This window comes from Gymnoscopelus braueri (assembly GCF_963280865.1).
Source record: "Gymnoscopelus braueri genome assembly, chromosome: 23".
Classification (NCBI taxonomy): Eukaryota; Metazoa; Chordata; class Actinopteri; order Myctophiformes; family Myctophidae; genus Gymnoscopelus; species Gymnoscopelus braueri.
In genome coordinates, this window is record NC_137625.1 from 3,889,876 (window position 1) to 3,917,581 (window position 27,706).

The window sequence follows — 27,706 nt, forward strand, 5'->3', positions numbered from 1 at the left end:
CTGTCATTACTTGCAGCAGGCTTTCTTCTTGACGGGCTGGGCGCTGAGGATGATGACCGTGTCTCTGACGCGGTCCTCCTGTTCCTTCAGCACTCTGGACAGAAAGACAAGACAATGGGTGCCTATGGATTAAAGTAGTGTTTCCCAAACGGTGGGTCTCGGCCCTCTCGGGGGACCCATTTGTGGGTTGCAGACCCTATTTTTATGGGTCGCGACTCATGAGTAAATATCCTGTTTCCTACATTTGAAAAAAAAAATTATTTCAAAAGATTTTCAATTTCTTGTACAATTAACCCGTTAAGAACTGGAACGCATCTGTGTCATTTTTCGATTTTTAGCTAAAAAGCATTATTTTACACTTTTGGCTATTCAAAAATAGCAGATATACAAGCTCATAGCGCGGCACCGAGTGCCGCGCTACGAGCTTGTATATCTGCTATTTTTGAAAAATCGCGAAAATGCGTGCAAATCTTTGAATATATATATTTTTAAAGCAAACATTTTTAACTCAAATTGTTGCTTCTGGCGGTCCCTGGAACAAAATATTCTAAGATGGGGGGGGTCCACGGTCAAATGCATAGACGTTTTGGGGTCCTTGACATGAAAAATGAGAACCACTGACTGACATAGCAACACACGTTTTTTCAAAAATTGTAAGGATTCAGAAGACATTTTTGTAGAATCGGAACCTCAGGCCTTAAAGGGTTAAATACAAAAATAAATTCCGTAAAAGAAATAAAAATAAGAAGTTGTGAAAATAAGCATATCTACAAGCAATTAGTTGGGGGCCCACTTGCAATATCCTCACAGCCCACCAGTGGGGTCCCTGCCCACAGGTTGAGAATCACTGGTGGTGTTAGAAACATAGATATAGAAACCTAGATACCTCATTGGCCTCTGCAGTTCATTGTAACGACTGGTATCTCAATACAAGGCTCTTCCGCAGGGCTGTTTGACTACTGACCAATCACATCGCGTTAACTACTGGCCAATCACAGCGCGTCTAACTGACTAGTTGCTGCGTGGCTGCCTCTTAAGAAAAGACCCGCCCCACCGGCCTCTGATTGGCCTACCGAACGCCCCCTTCTGTGACGCACACGGACGTTTCCAGCTTGCCCTGCTGAAGCGGAAGGAAGTGGAAGGCTAGCCCAAGCCTTATATGGGAAAGGCCTGCGTTAGGGTTAAAGACCATGTACATGGAGGTCATGTTCAGACAGCCTACCTGGCCAGGTGCGTCAGAGACTCGGTGACGTTGCAGCCGGTGTAGGCGCTGACCTCGAAGAACATCAACTTGTTTTCCTGCACCAGCGGTCGGAAAAAAGTATTCAAATGTTTTACTCAAGTAAAAGTATCAACACTGCAATATAGAAACACTCTGTTACAAGTAAAAGTCTGGAATTCAAAATGTGCTTGAGTAAAAGTACAAAATTGGTATCAAAATGCACTTATAGTACCAAAAGTAAAAGTACTCAGTAGTGCAGAATGTCCCATTTCAAGTTTTCAAATGTATACCAACTTTTGACACAACGTGTCACGATGCGACGCGTTGTGAGCTTGTAGATCTGCTATTTAGATATATATATATATATATATATATATATATATATATATATATATATATATATATATATATATATATATATATAGCAGATATATATAGAGAGCTTTAGTGGTTAATGTATATTTAGTAATACAAATCTAAATCTAAAAAGTAACTAGTTACTAACGTTTTCAAATAATTGTAGTGGAGTAAAAGTACAATATTTTCCTCAGAGATGTAGTGAAGTAGAAATAAAAGTATTGAAAATTGGACTTACTCCACTAAAGCAAAAACACCTCAAAATTGTACTTAATTACAGTACTTAAGTAAATGTACTTAGTTACTTTATAACAATATATATGAATACCATAACATAAACATATAAAGAAAAAGCTTGATAGTTTCACACTGACATAAGCAAATTGCTCTGCCTCCTTGTGGGACACCTCCCTGTCTCCCCCCATGTCCATCTTGTTGCCCAGGAGCAGGATGGGGACTCCTTCTCCTGCTGCCTCCTGGGTTCAGAAATACAACAGAGCATTTCACTGTTTCAATTACACATTTTTTAACTTAACCCATTAAGACCTGAAGCCGATTCTACATGTCTCCTAAATCTCAACAGTATTCTGAAAAACCTATGTTTCTATATCGGTGGTGCTCAATCTTTTTCATGTCGAGGACCCCCAAAATTATTTGGCCGCGGAACCCCATTAAAATATTTTGTTCCAGGGACCCCCAGAAGCAAAGATTTGAGTTAAAAAAAAATGCTTTAAAATATATATATATTCAAAGATTTGCACACATTTTCACGATTTTTCAAAATCTATTCAAAAATATTTTGAATATATTCAAAAATAGCAGATATACAAGCTCATAGCGCGGCACCGCGCTATGAGCTTGTATATCTGCTATTTTTGAATAGCCCAAAGTGTAAAATAATGCCTTTTAGCTCAAATCTAAAAATGACACAGTTCCTGGTCTTAATGGGTTAAGTAAAAGTATTAATACTGCAATGCAGAAATATTCTGTTACAAGTAGAAGTCCCATATTCAAAATGAACTTGAGTAAAACCAAACAAGTATTGTCATCAAAATATACTTAAAGTACCAAAAGTAAAAGTACTTATTGTGCATAATGTCACGTTTCACAAGTCCAAAATGTATAAACAATCTTTTGAAAATAGCCGAAATATAAAGGGCTGAGGTGGTTAGTGTGTTTGGTGGTAATAATCAAAATCTACAAAGTAACTAGTAACTAAAGCATTCATATAATTGTAACATTTGTAACATTTGCCTCTGACATGTATAGTGGAGTAGAAGTAAAAAATATCGAAAATTGTAAATACTGAAGAAAAAAAAATACCTCAAAACTGTACTTAAGTACTTGAGTAAATATACTTAATTACTTTACACCACTGCACATTAAATTTTCACCAGTGGCCCGGTGATAAGTCATGTGGTGCTTTGTAAGCTTGAGGATATGGAATTCATGATGTATTTTTTATAAGATTAGGTCCCTTTCTAGAAATTCAGTGGAATCAAAAGTACAATATTAGTGGAGTAAAAGTCCTAAGCTTCCAAAAAAATAATTAAAAAAATACCCAAGTAAAGTGCAGACACTAAAAAGAAATGCACTCAAGTACAGCACTCAAGTGAATGTACTTAGTTAGTGTCCATTGTTAACCCATTAAGACCTGGAACTGTGTCTATGTGTCTATTTTTAGATTTCAGCTAAAAAGCATTATTTTACACTTTGGGCTATTCAAAAATAGCAGATCTACAAGCTCATAGCGCGGCACCGAGTGCCGCGCTACGAGCTTGTAGATCTGCTATTTTTGAAAAATCGTGAACATTTGCAAATTGTGCAAATCTTTGAATATATATATTTTTAAAGCGAACATTTTTAACTCAAATCTTTGCTTCTGGGGGGTCCCTGGGACCAAATATTTTGATGGGGGTCCGTGGCCAAATACATATAATTTTGGGGGTCCTTGACATGAAAAAGATTGAGAACCACTGATATAGAAACATACGTTTTTCAGAATTCTGCTGAGATTTAGGAGACATGTAGAATCGGCTTCAGGTCTTAATGGGTTAATTATCAGATTATCTGATGGTTTCATCCAAAGAGGAGTTCCTGTGTGCTAACTGTAAGGTCAGAGGTCAGACCTGGACGTTGGCCAGCCACGGCCGCACGTCTCTGAAGCTGTCGTCCACGGTGATGTCGTACAGCAGCACCACGCCGTCCGCCTTCCTGAAGAACTGCTTGGTGATGCTGCGGTACCTGTGTGTGTGATATACCACAGTGGTGGGAAAAAGTACTCAAATGTTTTACTTAAGTAAAAGTATCAATACTATAATGTAGAAGTACTCTGTTACAAGTAAAAGTCCGGAATTCAAAATTTAGTAAAAGTACAAAAGAATTGGTATCAAAATGTACTACGATGTTAAAGAGTAGATCTACCTGCTCACGACGCATTGCATTATGAGCTTGTAGATCGGCTATTTTCAAATAGGCTAGGTTTAAAATAGGGCTAAAGTGGTTAATGTATGTTTCATAACGTAAAAATGTATATCTGCAAAGTAACTAGTAACTAAAGTGTACAAATAATTGTAGTGGAGTAAAAGTACAATATTTGCTGAGTAAAAGTATAGACAATACTCCAGTAAAGTAAAAGTACCTCAAAATTGTGCTTAAGCACAGTACTTGAGTAAATGTACTTAGTTTCTTTACACCACTTATTAGTAAACTATAAAATAAAAAAATACATTTTGGTTAACTGAAATGCAGAGACTGAAGAGTGACAGACCTCTCCTGTCCAGCTGTGTCCCAGAGCTGCATGGCTACCTGGGTGTTGTCCAGAGTCAGTGACTTCACACTGTAGTCAATACCTGTAATTAATAATGACACCAATGAACAATGACATTCTTTCTTTTGTATAAATCAATCAATCAAACGTTACGTATACTGCACATTTAAAAAACAACCGTAGTCGTGAGTAAGTCTATGGGAGTGTCTCTCAGTGGCTCTGGACTGGTTATAGTGAATCTGTGTTCTCTTTTTCATTGGTTCTCAAAGTGGGGTCCGGGGACCCCCAGGGATCCTTGAAGGAGTTCCAGGGGGTCCCCAGCTAAATGTTGGATAGTTAGGAACCAAATGGACCCTTGTCTGTAACTCTGAGAGTCTATAAATGGAACCAAATGGACCCGTTAGGGTCCATTTGGTTCCATTTGTAAACTCTCGTTGATTTTACTATATAAGTTGGGGTCCCAGAGATAGAAATGCCATTAAATGGGGGTCCGTAGCCTAATGCATGTCAAACTGGGGGTCCTTGAAATTAAAATGGTTGAGAATCACTGCTAGAGCCGTAAAAATCTTCTTTTATTATTGGGGTCCCTGGCCTATCTTTTCAAATGGGGGTCCGCGGTCTAATAAGTGTCAAGTTGGGGGTCCTTGACATGAAAAAGTTTGACCACTGCTCTATTTCACTGGGTTGTTGTGGGTACCACAAATGACCACAAGAGGACAATGTCGAATGCAGAAACCTTGAGATATAATAGCTCAGGGGGGGGGGACTGGCAAAGATCATCTTGTAGATGAAAGTCAAGGAGAAGATTTGAAGTGAGCTAATCCTCAGTACAATGTGTGCCAGGACCCTGGGAAAGGCAGTGTGACTTCACAAGCTCTTTCATGTGATGTTGAGTTGTTCTCCGACATGCGTGCAAGGCAAGTGCCGAAGCGCGCACACACATAGTGTATTACTTTACTTGTGAGGCAGGCAGGCAGGCAGGCAGGCAGAAGTGTTGCCATGTTCACTTATTATGAACGAACTTTGGGCTTGTTTTTCTGTTAAGTTGCTTGTAAATAGTTGTAGTTGCTGGTTGCGTTTTTTTGTATAGTTGCTGTTTATTTGGGCTTGTTTCTAAAGTGTAGTTTATCTGGGCTTGTTTCCTAATGTCGTTTAAACCAGTGGATCTTAAACATTTTCATGGCAAGGACCCCCAGATTAATATGTATTTGTCCGCAGACCCCCGTCTGAAAATATGTTATGCCAGGGACTATATATAATATATATATATGTCATAGGGAAATTGGCATTGCAGGGAAATTGAAAGGGGAGCGCTTGTTTTTAGGCGCGGGGCGGGGCTGTGAGGCGGGGCTTTGATGCGAGGACGAGACCGACAACAACAACATAGCAACCAGGAAGCCTCAGTGGCGCACTTCGATAATCATTGGACTCCCCACCCACTACCACTGGAAGTTTGGGTTTGACTCCCGCTTGGGACATTACTTTTTCAAACAACCGCGGACTACTTTTTTTCACCAATAAAGTATAGTTTTGGACCATGACGGAGGCGCGCCGACTCAGCAGACCTTGAGGCCAAGGAGTCGCGCCCGAGCGCCTCCAGGCGCGAGTGCCCGCGCCGACCGGCCGATGGTCTGCTAGTCGACTAAGCGCCGTCCGAGTTATGTACCGATAGGCACAGAATCGTAAATGATGTTGTGGGGACTGCGTTTGCCCCAACTGCCACTCACTGCACTAACATAGCCCGCCAGCCCCGCCCCCTCGCCCCCTTGTGCTTCAACTGCATGGAATAAGGCTGTTCGCGCGCGCGTGCGTGTGTGGTGTGGGGCTCATGTCTGGCTTGCATTGCCCTCTAGCGTTGGTTCTACAGAGTTGCCTGGGGGGCGGTGAAAACAAGCGCTCCCCTTTCAATTTCCCTGGAATGCCAATTTCCCTGTAACATATATATATGTATATAATATTCCAAACTACAACCAGTAACTATCCTATGTACTAATTACAGCTCAAGTCAGCCGCTCCACCTCTGTGTCCCGTCATGTATTCTCACCCACAGTAGCAGTGGTAGCCGTGTGGAAGCGGCCCTCACAGAAGGAACGGAGCAGTGAGGTCTTGCCCACGCTGGAGTTGCCGATGAGCAGCACTTTGAACAGGCGCTCGGGTGCGAGAGAGGGTCCCTCTTTGACCCCCTGATGGAGACAGGAGACCAGACACACACGCACGCACACACACACACACACACACACACACACACACACACACACACGCACGCACGCACGCACACACGCACGCACGCGCACACACACGCACACACACACGCACACACACACACACACACACACACAAGAACACACAAGAACAGACGAACATTAACCACTTAAACCCCAGCATCGCGCGTTGTGAGCTTGGAGATCGGCTATTTTTGAGATTTGGTGTAGAGCGCATAAAGAGCTCAGTCTACAAGCTCACGTGTCCCATCGCGTTCTGAGCTTGTAGATTGGATATGTTCAAAGAGCTGAAAAATTAAATATGACTTAAGTTATTGAAAGGACGACTTCAGCCATTTTCAACGTATCTTCATATAATTGGTCCTCACTAATGCTGATGATAATATGGTAAAAAAATATATATATATTAATCTACTAGATTAATATATATATTAATCTACACATTAATATATATTAATGTGTAGATTGGTTAGAAGGGCTGTGGACAGTTCAGAAACCTACCTACCAGTGACATCATCATTAGGCGTGTTTTTATTTCACATTTCTTAAAAATATATATATATAAACGTGAGAACAATGGCTTCCATTATAGCACGCTAACTTTCCAGCAATAGAAAGCCTGCCGTTTCTATTAGCTTGGATTCCCCATCGATGATGTCACTGGTAGGCAGGTTTCTGAACTGTCCACACAGCCCTCCTCTGAGACACAGACTGAGTAGACACAAATGGTGGCATATTATAATGAGCATTAGAGAGAATCAATCATATGAATATAATGTTGAAAATGGCCGAAATCATCCTTTAAGTATTCCTCATTTAGCTGGGGACCCCCTGGAACCCCCTCAAGGACCACTGAGGAGGGGGGGGGGGGGCTTTCTTTGAGAAGCACTGTTCTGGTTCACGTACATCAGTGGTTCTCAACCAGTGGTCCTTGAGGCGGTTCCAGGAGGTCCCCAGCCAAATGAATAGTTAGGAACCAGATTGACCCATGGGGACCCATCTCAGAGTTAAATGAACACTGATGATGATGATGATGATGATGATACTACAGTGTAGACTGGGACTCCCAAGAAATCAGAAATCGGTTGAGTCCCTGGCATACATTTTCAATCCGTGGGCTAATATGTGTCAATTTGGGGGTCCTCAATCTGGGAACCCAGAACCAAATAAGAATGAAAAACAGCGCCCTCTGCTGTTTGTACTATCTTACTTGGCTCTGGGACAATGGCGACGTAGGACCCGTGCGCAAAGGAAACCGGGGTTTTGGTCTGCCTTCAGCTTTCACTTCCGGTGGTGCCACTATGTTTTCATTCCCACTAACAATATTTCTACACGGAACACTACTTCTCCCAGAGAACATGGATAGTTTTGGTTATAAGCCCACTTGTTTCTATGATGAAAGAGTAAGTTAAAATGTGAATATCTTTCCGTGGTTTTGTCTGCTCCACGGACGCTATTGTTACATTAGTTTGGGTTTGTTTCGAGGGGGAAAGATCGACGGACACGTGAATCCCGCCCACTACATTTGATTGGGTAAAGCGCGGCCTGCTTCCTGATCTGAAGGCACGCCCACTTGTAGCCCAGTGCGTACATGTTATGACGAGCCTTCACGACAGATTCCAACGCAGAGCAGAATCTGTTCTTGAGAGATTAGGGGGTCCTTGACGCAATAAAAAAGGTTGTAAACCAACTGACGTACATGTTGGGTCTCCTTGCCGACAGGCTGGCCTCTGGGAAACATGGGGGCCTTCTTCATCCTGGAAAAGCGTGACTTCCTGTCCGCGGGGGGCGCCGACGCCGCCGACGCGCGCGCGTAGGCGGGGGGAGGCTGGTAGGCGGGGGCTTCGGTGGCAACCACGGCGCTACCTTCCTCCTCCTCCTCTTCCTCAACCACCACCTCCCCTTCCTCCTCGTTACTGTCGTCGTCTTCATCCTCCTCCTCCTCGTCTTCCTCGCTGAGCTGGTGCAGCAGGGGCTGGGAGGACCCCCCGTAGAGCAGGTGCGGGAGGTGGTCCTCCTCGATGGAGATGACCCGCCGCAGGGGCCATCCGTCAAGCGGGGCGTCCAGGACCTCGTCCTCCGCCACCCCTCCACCTCCTCCTCCTCCTCCTCCGCGCTTCGTCCCCGCCTCCTTGCGCTCGCGCGGCGCCCTTTTGGAGACGGGTATCTTACTAGTGCGCGGCGTCTTCTTGGCTTTGGCCTTCCCGCGCTGCTGTGTCGCTGCCGCCGCCGCGGCGGCGTTTTTGGCCGCGCTAGCGTAGCCGTTGCTGGCCAGGCCCGGGGTTTCCCTCGCGGAGGAGGAGGAGGGGGAGGGGCGCTGTGGTTGAGTTCTTCTGTTGCTGTCGTTGGGAGGAGCGGCGCTGTCGTCCTCGCTGCAGGAGGAGGAAGCAACAAACACGATTTTAAGGTGTTCAATGGGCAAGGCCTCCAGATACTGGTAGGACCCGTCCACCATAAGAGAGGTTCTTTAGGAGACAAGACGGGGAGACAGGGGAGGATGGAGGGGATCAATTCACAGGCTTTTTCAGTCCAAAAACATTTCTAAAGCAGCGGTTTCTCAATATTGAAGACAGTGGTGGAAAAAGTAATCAAATGTTTTACTTAAGTGAAAGTATCAATACGGCAATGTAGAAGTACTACTCTGTTACAAGTATAAGTCCGGAATTCAAAATGTACTTGAGTAAAAGTACAAAAGTATTGGCATCCAAATGTACTTTAAGGACCAAAAGTAAAAGTACTCATTAGGCAGAATGTCCCGTTTCAAGTTTTCAAATGTATACAAATATTTTGAACATCAGCAGATCTACAAGCTCACAATGTGTCGCATTGCATTGTATATGCAGGGCTGAAGTGGTTAATGCATGTTTTGTAATACTGAGAATAATCAAAATCCACAAAGTAACTAGTAACTAAAGTTTTCAAATAATTGTAGTGGAGTAAAAAGTACAATATTTGCCTCTGAGATGTAGTGGAGTAGAAGTAAAAGTATAGACAATTGGAAATGCTCCAGTAAAGTGAAGATACCTCCTATGTGTACAATACCTGAGTACATGTACAGTACTTAGTTACTTTCTCCACCACTGTGCAAAAGTAATGAAAATAGCAGATCTGCACATTGTTCTAAGGTCAGGTTGAAAGTGGTCATGTCTGTCTGTGGGTTTTATTTGATTTAATCAATGAAAAATATGACTATATATATATACTAAATAATAACTACATTGGATTAATTGGAACATGCAGGTTCTTAATTGAACACACCTGTAAGAGGTTTCTGCCTAACACACCAGGTCATACAATCAGCATGGCCAAAATACCACTGCTTTTAGTCTTATACTTCACCTAAAACGCTCCTTTAGAATGTGTACGAAATTGTACGAACACTATTGTGCCATGGATTCTTTTTTCTACGTCTCCTAAATCTCAACAGTATTCTGAAAAAAACATATGTTTCTATATCAGTGGTGCTCAATCTTTTTCATGTCAAGGACTCCCCAAAATGATATGTTTTTGGCCGCGGACCCTCATCAAAATATTTTGTTCCAGGGACCCCCAGAAGCAAAGATTTGAGTTAAAAATTTTGAAAATATATATATTCAAAGATTTGCACACATTTTCAATTTTTAAAAAAAATAGCAGATCTACAAGCTCGTAGCGCGGCACTCGGTGCCGCGCTATGAGCTTGTATATCTGCTATTTTTGAATAGCCCAAAGTGTAAAATAATGCTTTTTAGCTCAAATCTAAAAATGACACAGTTCCAGGTATTAATGGGTTAATAAACCTCAGTTTTTCCTCCTTTCATCTGAGATAATGATTTCTGTCCCTACTCCGTAGTATAGGGGAGGAAATCCTTATCCATTCACACATGAAAGCCCCTGACAGATGTGATTTATGCTAAAAGCATTTGGAAGATGAAAAGACTCACCTTTTCGTCGGCTGACTGGCGTCGTCGAATAAATTGCCCAGACCCGCTCTGGGTTTCTGCTTCTTTCTGAGTGAACTTCGAGGCTTATTTGAAAAAAACGGGAACACATTGTACGTTAGAGAGACAACCATTATTACGGTACCATTATAGTCTGGTAAATACCACTAGTAGGGGATAAATGTGAATATATGTATTTGTAGATGAAACGTTTGAAACTCACCACACCAAAGCTCATGTCACGCTCGTCTTTTAAATGTTTGTTCATCTCTCTGGGAGGGTTGAGAAAGGAAATTGAAGACAGATTGGGAGATGTATGTTATTTATTATTATCATTATTATCATTATTATCATTGTTATCATTACATTTATTTATAAGTTTGTTTGAACTCATTTAGGGTTCCAACAGATAATCAAAGTAATCGATTTAATTGATTTAAAATGTATTTTAATTTTAATCAAATAATCAATGGGTTTAAAAAATAAAGAAAAATGTATAGCAAAAATAGCATTGCGGCACATTATGAGCCTGTGGATCGGCTATTTTTGCATGACACCATTGTATGGCGAAGTATAAAGCAGGCCTCAAGTGGTTTATCAGACTAATCGATTTGGCCAATTATAAAATACACATTGTATTGTTTTGCGTTGATTCCTTGATATAAAAAATTAAAAAAAAAAAAAAAAAAATCTTGATTATTCTGTTAATTGAAAAAGTAATCAACAGAATAATCACTAATAAAATAATCAATAGCTGCAGCCCTACACTCAATTGAGGTCAAGGCAAGTATAATATTTGGCTTTAACCCATTAAGACCTGAGGCAGATTCTACAAATGTCTTCTAAATCCTTTCTGGAAAAACCTACGTTGCTACTGTATATGATGCTCAAGTGGCACTTTTTCATGTCAACGACCCCCAAAATTATATGTACTTGGCCGTGGACCACAGATAAAAAAAAAATTGCAGATCTTCAAGCTAATGACGCGCTATGAGCTTGTATATATGCTAATTTAGAATAGCCAAAGTATAAAATAATAGTTAAAGTAGTTCAAATCTCAAATCTAAAATGACACGGAAGCTTTCTTGGTTTTAATGGGTTAAGCACAACACGATACGTCTCAGAAAGCTCGTTACTGATACTATGCGTTAAAATGCCTATCTTACCTGAGGAGGTCCAACTGTTTCATTAGACTCTGCTTTTCTCTCTGCAGACCTTCAGTTATTCTGTACATCTCCCTGGAAAAGGGAAAATAAATAGCAATGTTTAAATATGAATGTGTTACTGGGTAATGCATGGAGAAGATGTTACTGAAAACTCTCACTCTCAGCCGTCATGAACAGAAAGAGTGTATATGTACAGTATAGACTGTTAGATTTTATGTAGGATATAAAATTAAATGCCAAAGGACATTGTCAACCAGTGCAGTAGGTGTCCTAACCAACACCAGGGTCTGAATGTATCAATGGAAGAGTATGAAGACCTCCTCCAACCACTGCATTTGTACCAGTTAGAATGTATTAACATGCATACATTCATTAAAATAAGTGCCGGGTTTTGTATATTCAAAGTCATACTTTGTAACATTCATTCTTTTTTTATTTTTGGCGACAGCTCTGGTAGCTCCTTACAGCCTCTGTCTATGGTCTGACTGACAGATTCCCAGAATTCAGTATTTTAAAGTTTAAAATACTTAAGTATTTTAAAACGTACATTTCCAGTAATTAATTTGTGTTCTGAGAAGTTGATATATATCACTGTAATATATATATATATTACAGTGAAAGATTAAATAAAAAATAATGATAGTGAAAGTAAAAAAAGTATGACTCATTCACCGCCAAAGTTTATTCATAATAAAATCACCCACTGCCAGGGTTTTTAATCATTTTTTTATAGAAACAATGTGAATTATTTGTCTGTTTATTTTTTTACATTGAAGTGAATGGATTTTTTTTAATTTATTTTTTTATATCTCCTAATTCGTTAGGGTTAGGGTTATAAATTTATACTAAAAAAATAGAGAAACATTTTAGGAATTCAAAAACAGAATAAAAAAAAAATTTAAAAGGGGAGAATTCTCCCCTTTGGCGGTGAGTGTGTTGTTAAAGCAAGTGTTGCTAATACACTCACATCTCTTTGTCCTGGTGCAGCCGGGCGGCCTGTTCCTCCAGGATGGTCAGCTGCTCCTGGGCCAGGGCCAGCTCCTGGCTGGTGCCCTCCAGGTCTCTGGACAGCTCGTCGTTGGTCATCTTCAGCTTGACGTTCTCCACCCTGCTCTCCTGCTTCTCGCTGCTCAGCTCACTACACTGGACCTCCAGCTGGACGAAGGAGGAGGAGTAGAGATGTACCGATATAAAAAAAAATTCCTTTCCGATACCGATTCTGATACACGTATCGGTCGATACAGAGTACCGAGGTTAATTTACTATCACCACCAGGAGATCATTATTTTTACCCTTGTGTGTGTGAGTGCGTGCGTGCGCGCGTGTGCGTGCGCGCGTGTGCGTGAGTGTGTGTTGCTAATCTCGCATACCACTTGGTCAATCTCAGTGTCATATTTGCACCCTGACAGCAGCTAGGCCAAGAACCTCAATTCTCTGACTCATTCTCTAACTCTGAATCTGAATCTGAAAACATATTCAATTCTTGAATATGTTTCAAAATCGGCCAACGACAGCTATGTCTTCTTTATATTTGTAATGTATCGTCCCTCCAGCCAATGGAATAAATGTCCCACTAACAAGTAGGCAATTATCAGTCTTGTCCCATCCAGGCTTATGAGATGTAGCGGTGTCTTGCCAAATGCAGACACTGAAGTTTGCCAGTACAAGCCGACATAAGATTAACACCAACATGACAGCATACCCCAAAACCTCCAAACTGCAAGAGTCTTAATATCTGTGCACAACCGCTCATTCAACTCAGTCAGTGCTGTGGTAAGTCAGAAAGAACGACGGAGAGAGGAGATTACTGGCAGAGATCTGTGCTCTGCTGAGTGCACAGCCTATTAGATTCACAATTTCAAACAGAAATCCTGTTTTGGAAAGAAATTCTCATTAAAAAAAACAATTTGAATGAGATAATGATACACTAATGAATATTCATGAATCATGCTAGAGAACGCCAGCTGATAACTGGCTGAGCCATCGAGAAGGTGCACCAAAACTTTTAGAATAAGGTGGGAAATGGACATTGTCACATACTCAATATCATACCACTGCCTTGGATGGCGTCTACCACGTCTATGAATGTGTGATCTCCACTCAGTGGTGGAAAAAGTACTCAAATTCTTTACTTAAGTAAAAGTACCAATACTGCAAAATAAAAATACTCTGTTACAAGTAAAAGTCCAGAATTCAAAATTTACTTGAGTAAAAGTACAAAAGTATTGGCATCAAAATGTACTTAAAGTACCAAAAGTAAAAGTACTAAAATGTTTGAAAATAGCAGATCTACAAGCTCACATCGCGTCGCTTCGCGACGCGTTGTGAGCTTGTAGATCGGCTATTTTCAAATAGCCTATGTATAAAATAGGGCTAAAGTGGTTAATGTATGTTTCATAATATCATAATTAATATCTGAAAAGTAACTAGTAACTAATGTTCTCAAATAATTGTAGTGGAGTAAAAGTACAATATTTGCCTCTGAGATTAGAAGTAAAAGTATTGGAAATTGGAAATACTCAAGTAAAGTACAAATACCTCAAAATTGTACTTAAGTAAATGTACTTTACATAGTTATGTTACTTTACACCACTGCACTCACCCGTCTCTGCTTCTGGAATAGATGATCTAGTTCTCTTTCCTTAGAGAACAGCTGATGCTCCAGCTCCTGGCTGTGTACCTGGAGACGCTCAGCGTCCTGGATGGAGATAAGACAGGAAGATACGCTTTAAAGTCATTTTTCTTTGGTTAAAATAAGTGTTAAACAGCTCTATATTCTGTTCTGACTCATTGCTACAGAGTGTTTGTTCAGTAACAGGAGTCTCCATGTCTCTCCAGCTCTTTATAACCATTAAGACCCGAGGCCGACTCTACGAATGCATTCTAAATCAGTAGTTCTCACACTTTCAAAATTATTCAAAAAGTTCAAGAATAGCTAATCTCTCAAGAACAGATTCTGCTCTGCGTTGGAATCTGTCGTGAAGGTTCGTCATAACGTGTACGCACTGTGTGGGCGTGGGTGTGCCTTCAGATCAGGAAGCAGGCCACGCTTTACCCAATCAAATGTAGTGGGCGGGATTTACGTGTCCGCTGATCCTTCCCTACTCGAAACAAGCCGAAACTAATTTAACAATGGCGTCCGCGGAGCAGACAAAACCACGGAAAGATATTCACATTTTAACTTGCTCTTTCATCATAGAAACAAGTGGGCTTATAACCAAAACGATCCATGTTCTCTGGGAGAAGTGGTGTTAGTGATCCGTGTAGAAATATTGTTAGTGGGAATGAAAACATAGTCGCACCACCGGAAGTGGAGCGTGAAGGCAGACTAAAACCCCGGTTTCCTTTGCGCACGTGTGCTGCGTCGTCATTGTCCCAGAGCCAACATGAGATAGTACAAACAGCAGAGGGCGCTGTTTTTCATTCTCATTTGGCTTTGGGTTCCCAGATTGAAGAATAGCAGATGTACAAGCCAGGGATTCCGTTAGCCGGTATTTACCGGCCATTGACCGGTAAAAGTTTTGATTGGCCGGTAATTATAAACACCACCGGCCACCGTGGCCGGTTGGGAAAATGCTGTTATTAGGCTATTTTATCATTTAAGCCTATTATTAATATTATTATTTGGATAAAGTAGTTGGCTACAAACAACCATTAAAATCATAATAATTTAAAGTTTTTATCATGATCTGGCTGTGGTTTAATTCCCGACAGCCTGCTCTGCTGCTGCTGCGCACTGCAGTAGTAGATTCGCCTATTCGTTGTACGATGGTGTCGCGCATTGAAAATATCAGAGCTACAAGCTCACAGCACGTTGCAACGCGCCTCGTTGTGAGCTTGTATGTCTGCTATTTTTGATACGCCACAAAACAGCTGATAGACACTGAGGTGGAAAGACTGGTGACGCGAGGTTAGATAGACACAGCTGTGTCTCCTCCTCATCAGCCAGCGTGGTTTGCTCGCGTGTGTTGATAAACAGAACCGGGATTTTCCGAGGTGATAGAATCGGAACCAAACCGGACCCAATTGTCGATAAAGGGACCCTAACACGTGTGGGTCGTGGATATTATGCAAGCACAGTGACTGTCTGTCTGCAATGGATAAAGTGGTGAAAGTTGGGCGACGGTGTCGCGCATGGAAAGGCTCTGCCGCAGCTCGCCCCAAAACACCCTCGCCCCCATTTTTCAGGCGGACCAGCGGTTCTTATATTCTTGTATTTGTTTTACTGAGGATAAGGGTAGAAATAGGTTTAGGTATAGTTTTACTGATGTTAAGATTAGGAATAAGGTTAGGTTTAGGCATAGTTTACTGATATGTTTAGGAATACCAGGCGAATACAGCTGGATTTTCCCCGGGGCGACTGTGTTTTGGGGCGAGCGGGCGGTATTCGTTGCGCAGCAGTTCACTCATGCCCACTTTATTCATTTCATTTTTGGCAAGCGACATCTCTGCATGATATAGTAGATCATATCATTTAGTTATCTATAAAAACAGGAACAGATTGCATCTGTGATAAAGTGGAAAGAAGCGCAGCTCTAAAGTGTGATCAGTTGGGTGCATGTATGCAGTGCAAACGCGCATGTGACGTTAATTATAATAAATGGCCGGTAAATTTATTCTTTGGCCGGTAAAATATAATCCTGCCGGCCATGGTGGCCGGCCCAAAAAATGTCTAGCGGAAACCCTGGTACAAGCTTGCAGCGTTGGCACAAAGTGACGCGCTGTGAGCTTGTATATCTGCTATTTTTGAATAGCCAACGCAAAAGTCTAAAATGACACATGCTTTCCCGTACCGGTTTTAATGGGTTAAACAGAACATGCATTTTCAGGTACCAATTTTAATCCAATCAGGATAGAGAACTCAGTCAGGATACAGATTATTAACACATTGATTGCCTAGATCGAGTTAACTCGTTTTTAGAATCCATCGCTTGATTGCCTAGAACTCGTTTTTACATTTTTTGGGGGCGACCTAACACAGCTTTGGAATGATCGATCGTCTCTCAGAGAAGAAAAATGTGGATGTGACATCATTCCAAAAAACGTCACTTCCATCCGCCCCAATGATGGGATTTTCAGAAAAACGGCTGTAACTCAGTTTCTTTTTTTTCCATTGAAAACCACCCGTTTTCAGCGGACCAAAGCTCCAAAATGGCGGATCGCGGTTGGAAACTTGTCGTTCCCATGGATACACAGATCCTTCCGTCTACTCACAGGAAACTTTTTCCGTGTGTTTTTTTTACACAATGTCGGTTCCACGGCGTTTCAAATATCATCGGATTGAGGTAATTATACGCCGGCACGGGGATAGAAAACTATGTTTAATATCTTGGCAATCAATGTGTTAAGTTAAATTGGAAGTGATGACAATAAAATGAGCTGACATAATTGGAACTGGAACACTATAAAAATGAAGCTGATAAATGGGTACTCTCCCCTGATTGGCAGAAATGCATGTATTTTGTGTTTGTTAAAACTCATTGACTGCCAGAGTTTATTCCTAATGTACCGTACTCACCCCTGTGCCAGCGATTTGCGTGTTTTTTAATTTTGTAATTTTGTAATTTTTCATTCAAATAAATTGTCTGAGTGCCGTTTTAAACACATATGACAAATCTGCCACTAGAGCAGCAAATAGACACCTTGATCAGCTCGCTGACTCGCTCGCCCCCCCCCCCACACAGAGTCAAACAGTCAAATACGTCAAACGGGATGTGACGTGTTCTCAGATTCTCCGATCGGCCAAAAGTACGATGTGATACACGACGGCGATGACTGTTCGTCACCCAGACCATAGATGTGGACCTCTCCGTTAGTTTTTTATACCGTGTGAAAAACTGTGTTTTTCCCTATACTGGACGAAAATGACTGGGGGGAAAAAATGAAAACCGGAAACGGAACCCGAGTCATGAAACCGGATCCCAGTGTGGGTGAAGTAAGTGGAACTCGAAACCTAGAATGAAAAATAAGCAGAATAGCGCGATCAGAGATATAAACCCCAATTAATCACTAGATCGCATTAATGCGATCTTGGCGGACAAACGCGCTATTTATTAGATCGCATTAATGCGCGATTGGCGGTATATGAGTTAAAGAGCTGGAGAGACAGGTAGACCCCTGTGACTGAACAGACACTATAGCAATGATATCAGAAAATAGAGCTTTAACCTTTTAACAAAAAACGTTTTGTTTTAACCAAAACACATCACTTACCCTACCTTTAAAGATCTCAACTAGACAAGTAGGCTACAATTTAGGCATTCTACCCACGTAGATGAAATACTGTAGGATTAGCATCTCGCCCAAACAGTGTCACATAGAAACTACAGGAAATGAATCATCAAATGCTTAATAAAGCTATACAAAGCTACGGTAAATATATACACATACATGTATCTTATGTACACATGGGCTACATGCATTTCAACAGGTGTAAAGTGCCGAAGCGGCAAAAAGGTTCCAGCTACAGGTTGCTTAACGACTTAAACCCAATTCTGGGGGGCGAACATTTGGCAAAAAAAAGCAGATCTACAAGCTTTTTGTGTAAAACAGGAACTCGGCTTGGCTCCTCCCCTTTCTTAGTCCACTTCCTCCCGGGTGCTTCTGTATTTATTCCTACTAACAACAACATTACATGTTACATTCTGCTGTTAGCAGATCTTCTGCAGACCATACAGATAGATATTTGTTTTTCTTTTTTGTTAAATTAAGTGCCAAATTGTAGCTTTAAGATTACCTTTTCAAAAGTATTGACAATTTACATTTATATTCATAGACCATAGAATAGACCATTCACTTTTGTAAATCTCAAGCTTGTGTCTTGAAGCTCCACGGTACCTCAAACCAGTGAACCACTCCAGACTACCATGGTGGTCTGAGGGGGGGGGGGGGGGGGGAGTATAAGAGTGAACGTTCATACCTTAAGAAGTACCCTGTCTTTTTCATTTGTGAGCTGTGCTTCCATCTCTTCATATAAACTACGGATCTCGCTGTCGTGAGTCGCAGCTTTCCTGCAATGAGAGTAAGTGACATCAGAGTGACATCAGAGTGACATCAGAGTGACATCAGAGTCATTCAGGTCCATGTCCATGACATCAAGGTTTTCAAAAGGGCCCTGATCCAGAAAGGGTTGAGAACCGCTGGCTTTAAGTCAACGTTATAGTCTGTAGTGTTATTTGCCAAAAGGAAGCTTGAAAACCAGTTCTTCTTGGCAAGCGACACCGTTTTGCTGTGGAGTATAAATAAAGCTTTAGGCTGACATGTGTTTGACCTCGACTTCCGCCGCACACCAATAAATCCTCACAAAGGCTACGTTTGTGAGTGTGACCCATTATTTTATTTATACACTGAAAGCACAGAAAGACACACGTACAGTACTGTATATATTACATCATGTCTGGGAGCAGAGAGGCTTTGGAAAAAAATCCAAAACAGCAGTGGTAAATACTGTGAGAAAAAGGCATACATGCGCACATGCAAACACACACACACACACACACACACACACACACACACACACACACACACACACACACACACACACACACACACACACACACACACACACACACACACACACACACACACACACACACACACACACACACACACACACACACACACACACACACACACACACACAGGATTAAACAACTCAGACTTTGAGTCCAAAGCATACCAAGTGGTATTTACATCGCCCTGATAACCTTTAAGACCTAAACATCTGATTAGTAAGATGTACAGAATAACAAGCTGTACCATGTAGTACCAGGAAACCACGCACGCACACACACAGCCAAGCACGCATGTGTGCGCGCACACACACACACACACACACACACACACACACACACACACACACACACTGTGGACCCCTATCTGAAAAACAATTGTGCCAGGGACCCGCAGGGACCCGCAGAAGATTTGTGTACATTTTTCACAATTCTTTCAAGATTTTTCAAAAATGTTCACAAATAGCAGATGTACAAGCTCGCAGTGTGGCACAAAGTGACGTTGCGTGAGCTTGTATATCTGCTATTTTTCAAATATCCACGGTAACACATTTAGCTGGGGACCCTCTGGAACCCCACCAAGGACTTTGAGAACCAATGAATTAAAGCAATGTCACACTAATGGCCAGACTTCAATGTATAATAATATGTGTGTCGGGATTAACAGTCATTTGAAAAGGATCAAATCCTACAGAGAATTACAGATAAAAACACGCACGGGCGCACACGCACACACACACGCGCACACACGCACGCACACACACACACACACACACACACACACACACACACAAAAAGCCGAAGCCGCGCCTCCGACCAAGTGGAGCTTACTATGTAACCCTGCTTGGGTTGTGTCTCTGTGTCTCTGTGTCTCCGTGTGCACTGCCTGTGTGCACTGCCTGTGTGCAGCTCCTCTGAGATAAGTAAATGTCCAATTTAGACGTACCATACATCAAATGAAAGGTCTTTGAAAACTGAACACACCTGTCAAGGTTGCGTTTAAGCCCGCCCCTTCCCCCGGAAGCCACGCCCCGGAGAAGGCTCCTAAAAACTCCCCATTGAAACCCCATGTTAAATGAAAAGTGCCCGAATCGCTCCCAAACTTTTTCTACCCCCCCTAAGTGGGGGTCTACGAACAAATACATCGGGCTCGGATTTTGGCTCCGCCCCCCGGAAGTGGGTGAAACAGGCACTTCAAACACTTTGTTGAATTGTTCAAAAACATTCCAAGTTTTTTTTTTGTGAATTTGTATTTTTCTAAGATGCTCCTTTTAACGATTTAAAAAAAAAAAAAAAAAAAATGTATTGGTACTTTTTTTTAAATATTTTTTTTCATTCTTTTTTTTCTTTTTTTGCGTTCGCTTACCGCGTTCGCGCGTCTTACTTGTGATAATACATGTAATTCACTATTAATACTATTAATACTATTAATACTGCTAAATACTGCAAGCTAAACAGCTGGGGGTGGTTTGTGTTGTGGTCTCTCGACACATAAATGTATACGTTGTCCCTTAATTAGATCTACAAGCTCACATCGCGTCGCTTCGCAACGCGTTGTGAGCTTGTAGATCGGCTATTTTCAAATAGCCTATGTATAAAATAGGGCTAAAGTGGTTAATGTATCATAATTTATATCTGAAAAGTAACTAGTAACTAATGTTCTCAAATAATTGTAGTGGAGTAAAAGTACAAGTAAGACGCGCGAACGCGGTAAGCGAACGCAAAAAAAGAAAAAAAAGAATGAAAAAAATTTTTTTTTTTTTTTTTTTTAAATCTGCGTTAAAAGGAGCATCTTAGAAAAATACAAATTCACAAAAAAAAAACTTGGAATGTTTTTGAACAATTCAACAAAGTGTTTGAAGTGCCTGTTTCACCCACTTCCGGGGGGCGGAGCCAAAATCCGAGCCCGATGTATTTGTTCGTAGACCCCCACTTAGGGGGGGTAGAAAAAGTTTGGGAGCGATTCGGGCACTTTTCATTTAACATGGGGTTTCAATGGGGAGTTTTTAGGAGCCTTCTCCGGGGCGTGGCTTCCGGGGGAAGGGGCGGGCTTAAACGCAACCTTGACAGGTGTGTTCAGTTTTCAAAGACCTTTCATTTGATGTATGGTACGTCTAAATTGGACATTTACTTATCTCAGAGGAGCTGCACACAGGCAGTGCACACAGGCAGTGCACACGGAGACACAGAGACACAGAGACACAACCCAAGCAGGGTTACATAGTAAGCTCCACTTGGTCGGAGGCGCGGCTTCGCCGCGCCTCCTCCCGCGTTCGCAACAATATTTGCCTCTGAGATGTAGTGGAGTAGAAGTAAAAGTATTGGAAATTGGAAATACTCAAGTAAAGTACAAATACCTCAAAATTTTACTTAAGTACAGTACTTAAGTAAATGTACTTAGTTACTTTACACCACTGCCCTTAACCCATTAAAAGTGGGAAAGCCTCTGTGTCAAGTCATTTTAGAATGTAGCTGTATACATAGCAACGTAAGACACCATTTTCCAGAAAACTCTTAGGATTTAGAACAGCGGTTTAGAACAGTGGTTTTCAAAGATAGCAGACATACAAGCTCACGGCACGAACAAGCTTGTAGGTGTGCTATTTTTGAACGTTTTTAAAAATCTTGAAAGTGTTTGAAATATTTAAATAATTTAGTTGTTTTTTTAACGCAAATCTTCTCTTCTGGGGGGTCCATGGCACAAAACATTTTCAGATGGGGGTTCTGAGGCCAAATACAGATCATTTTGGGGGTCCTTGACATGCAAAAGTTTAAGAACTGCTGATTTAGAAGGCCTTTGTAGAATCGGCCTCAGGTCTCAATGGGTTAACATACTTCTTCTCTATTCTTTCTAATGTTATTTATTTAATGAACGCTCCCTTCGCTCTGAAACACACACACGTCGAACACAGTTTTCAACAGGGTACAACGCGTGTGCACTACTTCCTCCCACCTCTGGAGGGCGCTCTCCATGTCCTTCCTCTCCTTGTGGGCGTCTTTGATCTGTGACGTCACCCTGGACAGGAACTCCTCGAAGTTGGACAACAGGTGAGGTTCGTCTCTCCTCAGCCGAGCCCACAGGCTGCGCACCTCCCCCGGACTGAGGATGATGAAGATGAGGATGATGATGGATGGATGGATGGAAGAGAACAGAGATAGATATTATCGTTGCTGTCGGGCAGAAAGCTCTTATCTCCATATTCTAGCTTTTTGTGTTTTTTTCGTAAATTAACGCCCAACTTGGTCACACTACAGCGTCACACACAGTGGTGGAAAGTAACTAAGTACATTTACTTAAGTACTGTACTTAAGTACAATTTTGTACTTTACTTGAGTATTTACAATTTCCAATACTTTTACTTCTACTCCACTACATCTCAGAGGCAAATATTGTACTTTTACTCCACTACATTTATTTGAAAACTATAGTTACTAGTTACTTTTCAGATAAAAATCATGATGTAAAGAAACATACATTACCCACTTTAACCCTATTTTATACCTAAGCTATTTGAAAATAGCAGATCTACAAGCTCACAACGCGTCGCATCGCGACGCGTTGTGAGCTTGTAGATCTGCTATTTTCAAATATTTAGTACTTTTACTTTTGGTACTTTAAGTACATTTTGATGCCAATACTTTTGTACTTTTACTCAAGTAAATTTTTAATTCTGGACTTTTACTTGTAACAGAGTATTTTTATATTGCAGTATTGGTACTTTTACTTAAGTAAAGAATTTGAGTACTTTTTCCACCACTGGTATCAAAAGTAGCAGATCCACAAGCTCTAAACGTGGCACGAAGCGACGCGCTTCGAGCTTGTGGATCTGCTACTTTTGATGCATATTTTTAGATGGGGGGGGTTTTCCTAGCCCTAGAATCCAGCCTGATTCGCTACGCTCGCCTTTTTCCTCACTATACTCGCTGGAAGTCAGGAAGTGACTGGAGTTTTACATTGGACAACACTGGTCCCCCCCCCCCCCTCCTACAGACTAGGGAGACAGGAGGCTTTCCAAAAAAGCCCCAAAATAATCTGCAGCCCCGCAACTACCAATAATGTACAAACAAACTTCCTAAGTGGCTTTAACCCATTGAGACCTGAAGCCGATTCTACATGTCTCCTAAATCCCAACAGTTTTCTGAAAAACGTATGTTTCTATATCAGTGGTGCTCAATCTTTTTCATGTCAAGGACCCCCAAAATGATATGTATTTGGCCGCTGACCCCCATCAAAATATCTTGTTCCAGGGACCACCCAGAAGCAAAGATTTGAGTTAAAAACGTTCGCTTTAAAAATATATATATTAAAAGATTTGCACACATTTTAACGATTTTTCTAAAATAGCAGATCTACAAGCTCGTAGCGCGGCACTCGGTGCCGCGCTATGAGCTTGTAGATCTGCTATTTTTGAATAGCCCAAAGTGTAAAATAATGCTTTTTAGCTCAAATCTAAAAATGACACAGTTCCAGGTCTTAATAAGCAGACATGGCCCACGGCTAGACTTACTCCTCGAACACACTGCTGGCTCCCAGGCTGTCCAGCAGCATGGAGAAGTGTCTCTCTTCGTCGTCTTCCTCTCCGGCCAGCTTGGCTTCCCACTGGCTCTGGTAGAGGGCTTCCTTGGCCCCGAGGCCGTGTGCAGCAGCGGGGGTCACGCCGGTGTCATCGGCCACCGAGATCCTCCGACCGCGCAGAAACTGACCTGAAGGACACGACGCCAACGCATAAGGAAGAGACATTTTGTTTTAACGTTATTGTGCCGTTTGACATTCAGCTTGGATCTTTCTTGTTAATATCACCATGCATATCATGAGATAACATATCGAGATAATCCCATTATGCACACATTATCATAAACGATAACACACATCATACACATAACACATCAAACGTTAATGCATCATGCCCGCCATGAGGTCATTATCCAGCGATACATGCATAGAATCTCTGAGTGTCAGTCTCTCTCGTGCATAACTCGAGGAATGCCCAACCGACCGACCTCAAACTTGGCGTGCGTATCGCCCAGGATCCCGGAGTGTGTTGTGTTGTGTTGTGTGTCCAGAGCTGACAATCCAAATATCTCTGTATCTGTCTGTCTGTCTGTGCCTTTTATGCCAGTATATGGAAATCTCTGTATCTGTCTCTCTGTGTGTGTGTCCCTTCCTTGATATGATGGCATACTGACATCATAGACTGGCCTCCAAATCCTATATTAAAATTGGCTTAAGGGAGGGCCGGTGACAGACATGCCCAAAACAGGGATGCCAGGGTGAAAGAGGTTAAGACACTAGAATTTGTATTTACCTTCTAAATGATGAACTAGTAGGTGTTCTTTAGGGCAGAACAGACCGTTACGGATGTGGGAGATATTCCTTTGTGGAGATAAATTCATAGTTTTGGACGTGCTGGCCACTGGGAAATTCGGGAAAATTCCAGAACGGCGCGCCATTTACGGGCCGCCAGACGGCCAGTGGGCCACCCAAAAAAAAAAGTTTGTATTTTTTTATAAAACATTTTTTTTGCTCCCGTTTTAGGATTATTACGGTCATTTCCGGGTCTTGCGGCCCAATTATTAGTTACGTTACTGTTGGGCTGGGACGTTTTTCAGCAGTGGCGTAATTTACATAGGGTTGCTGGGTTAAAACGTGACCCCCCTCCCCCCCGACCCCGTTGGCAAAACGGTGGGCCGGTTCGGAAAATCCCAGAGCTGAATTTTGGTCCCAGCATGCCCCTTTTTGCCTATAATAACACAAGCAATCCATCAATCAGTCCTGATTGGTTGATAACATGCATTGCGGGATAGCCCGACCCTGTGGTCGTCAAGTAGGATGAAACAAACAGCGCTCAGAACAACTTCCAGTCCAGGTAACCTACAGCAACGGTTCTCAAACTTTTCAGGCCGTGACCCCCCCCAAAATAATCATATTTGAACTGGGGACCCCCCGAAACAATCCATTACATTTAATGGCATTTCATTTAGTTTGACTCGGCTCCACAGATAAACATAATGGAAATAGCCGAACTACAAGCTCACAACGCCTCGCACTTTCTTTCCAACGTAATATTTGGCAAATTTGTGTTAAAAAGGTCTTAAAAGTCAGGGGCGTCACGGCCATTCACTGTGCGTACGACGCGACACCCTCACTCTCACAGATCCGTGATTTCATACCCCCCCCCCACTTTTTATTAATACTTTTTTTAATATTATTACTTACTCTTTTTGATAATAAATCGATAAAATCAGGCAAAAATAAGAATTAAATAACCTAACCCTAACCCTAAAACCGAAATAAAGTAACCAAAACACCGGAAAAAAAACTAACAAAATCCGCCCAAAAAACACATTATTTTTTAAATACATTTCTTTTTTACATTTGACAGTTACAAATGTTCGCTTGAAAAAAATGATATGCAAAGATTAGCAAAAAATAGCATATCTATTTTTTCAAAAATAGCAGATCTACAAGCTCATAGTGCGGCACTCGGTGCCGCGCTATGAGCTTGTATATCTGCTATTTTTTAATAGCCAAAGTGTAAAATAAGGGCTATAGTCCACCGAAAGTCCATCCCCCCCACCTTCTGAGAGCCTGTGACGTCCCTGTTAAAAGTAATTAAATTGTATCTTTATAAATGTGCAGACACCCTGTATACACTTATACTGTATGTCGGTTTGTTCACTGTTGAGTGAGAAAACAAACGCAAATCTACTGGGGGACCCCCCCACAATAATTTGGGGACCCCCCTGTGGGTCCCGACCCCCCCCCCCCCCCCAGTTTGGTTACCATTGCCCTACAGGAAACGGCGAGGAGAAGAAAAGGACTCACTGAATCCGGAGGAGAACGCTCCTAGCGTCAGGTAGCCGTCATGGTTGGTGTCCAACGAGTCGAACACGTCCTCCAGCTCTTCCGCGGACAGGGGCAGCTCTCTGTGGAGTCTCTGTCAGGAGGACACACAGGTTTATCTAACCAATATGCAGTGTGTGCACATGTACATTATTTATGAAACGTACCCACTGAAATGTGCACGTGTGTGAGTGTGTGTGTGTGTGTGTGTATGTGAGAGCAGGAGAGATGATACTTATAAATGTCAAATTGACTAGCCCGTTAAAACCGGGAAAGCATCTGTGTCATAATTTTTTTTTTGCGTTGGCTATTCAAAAAATGTGCAGATGTACAAGCTCACAGCGTGTCACTTCGTGCCGCGCTGCGAGCTTGTACATCTGCTATTTTTTTTATCTTGGGAAGTGCGAGAACTACTGATTTAGAAGGCATTTGTAGAATCGGCCTCAGGTCTTAATGGGCTAGAAGAGTAAAGCTACAACTGTCCCTAAAAGCCCACAATCCCTTCATAAACACACAGACACACACACACACACACACACACACACACACACACACACACACACACACACACACACACACACACACACACACACACACACACACACACACACAGTGGTGGAAAGTAACTAAGTACATTTACTTAAGTACTGTACTTAAATACAATTTTGAGGTATTTGTACTTTACTTGAGTATTTCCAATTTCCAATACTTTTACTTCTACTCCACTACATCTCAGAGGCAAATTTTGTACTTTTACTCCACTACATTTACTTGAAAACTTTAGTTACTAGTTACTTTTCAGAAATAAATTACTATATAATGAAACATACATTAACCACTTTAAACCTATTTTATACCTAGGCTATTTGAAAATAGCAGATCTACAAGCTCACAACGCGTCGCATCGCGACGCGTTGTGAGCTTGTAGATCTGCTATTTTCAAATATTTAGTACTTTTACTTTTGGTACTTTAAGTACATTTTGATGCCAATACTTTTGTACTTTTACTCAAATATTTTTTTTATTCTGGACTTTTACTTGTAACAGAGTATTTTTATATTGCAGTATTGGTACTTTTACTTAAGTAAAGAATTTGAGTACTTTTTCCACCACTGCACACACACACACACACACACACACACACACACACACACACACACACACACACACACACACACACACACACACACACACACACACACACACACCTGTGTCTCTTACCCTCATATCGGTGCGGGTGATGAAGCCTTTCTCCTCTACATCACAGGTCTGGAAGAACTCCTTGGTTTTGTCCAGCAAGGTGGCGGTAGCGACGTGACCCCGGGGGTCGGGGCCTCTGGCCTCGGGGTCCGCCCCGCCGCCATTCGACCTCTTCTGCTCCGCCATGCCGGTCTAGGGGAACGCCTGACCGCCGTGGGACAGTGACACTGTGTTACGGTTTACTCAGAGAGTATAGAATCACACGTGTGCCACAGCTCCTCACCAGCTCAGCCCCCAGTGTGCCCGGGCCCTCACCATCACCACCATCACCATGACGACAGAGGCAAGAGGCTGTACCAGATGATGGGAGAAGGAGAGACCTGCTGGTGGCGTCCCTGATTTACTCAGAACTCTGGGCTTTCAGGCTCCTGTGTGTGTGTGTGTGTGTGAGAGAGAGATAGTACAAGTACATCAGTACATACATCAATCAATCA

The 27,706-nt window shown here is 42.0% G+C and overlaps 1 protein-coding gene across 1 annotated transcript; it reads right to left on the reverse strand.

The window, feature by feature from the left end:
• On the reverse strand, positions 1-27,398 carry cracr2ab (calcium release activated channel regulator 2Ab; the record flags this gene model as incomplete). Its single annotated transcript, XM_080420590.1, has 17 exons — positions 1-94; positions 1,223-1,299; positions 1,954-2,055; positions 3,709-3,823; positions 4,350-4,431; positions 6,394-6,532; positions 8,271-9,036; positions 10,495-10,577; positions 10,715-10,763; positions 11,658-11,729; positions 12,625-12,812; positions 14,260-14,355; positions 18,577-18,667; positions 22,122-22,268; positions 23,677-23,872; positions 25,995-26,106; positions 27,234-27,398. 17 exons carry the CDS (start codon positions 27,396-27,398, stop codon positions 7-9), a joined length of 2,568 nt encoding a protein of 855 aa, XP_080276716.1. The 3' UTR covers positions 1-6.
• Positions 27,399-27,706: the final 308 nt, after the last annotated feature.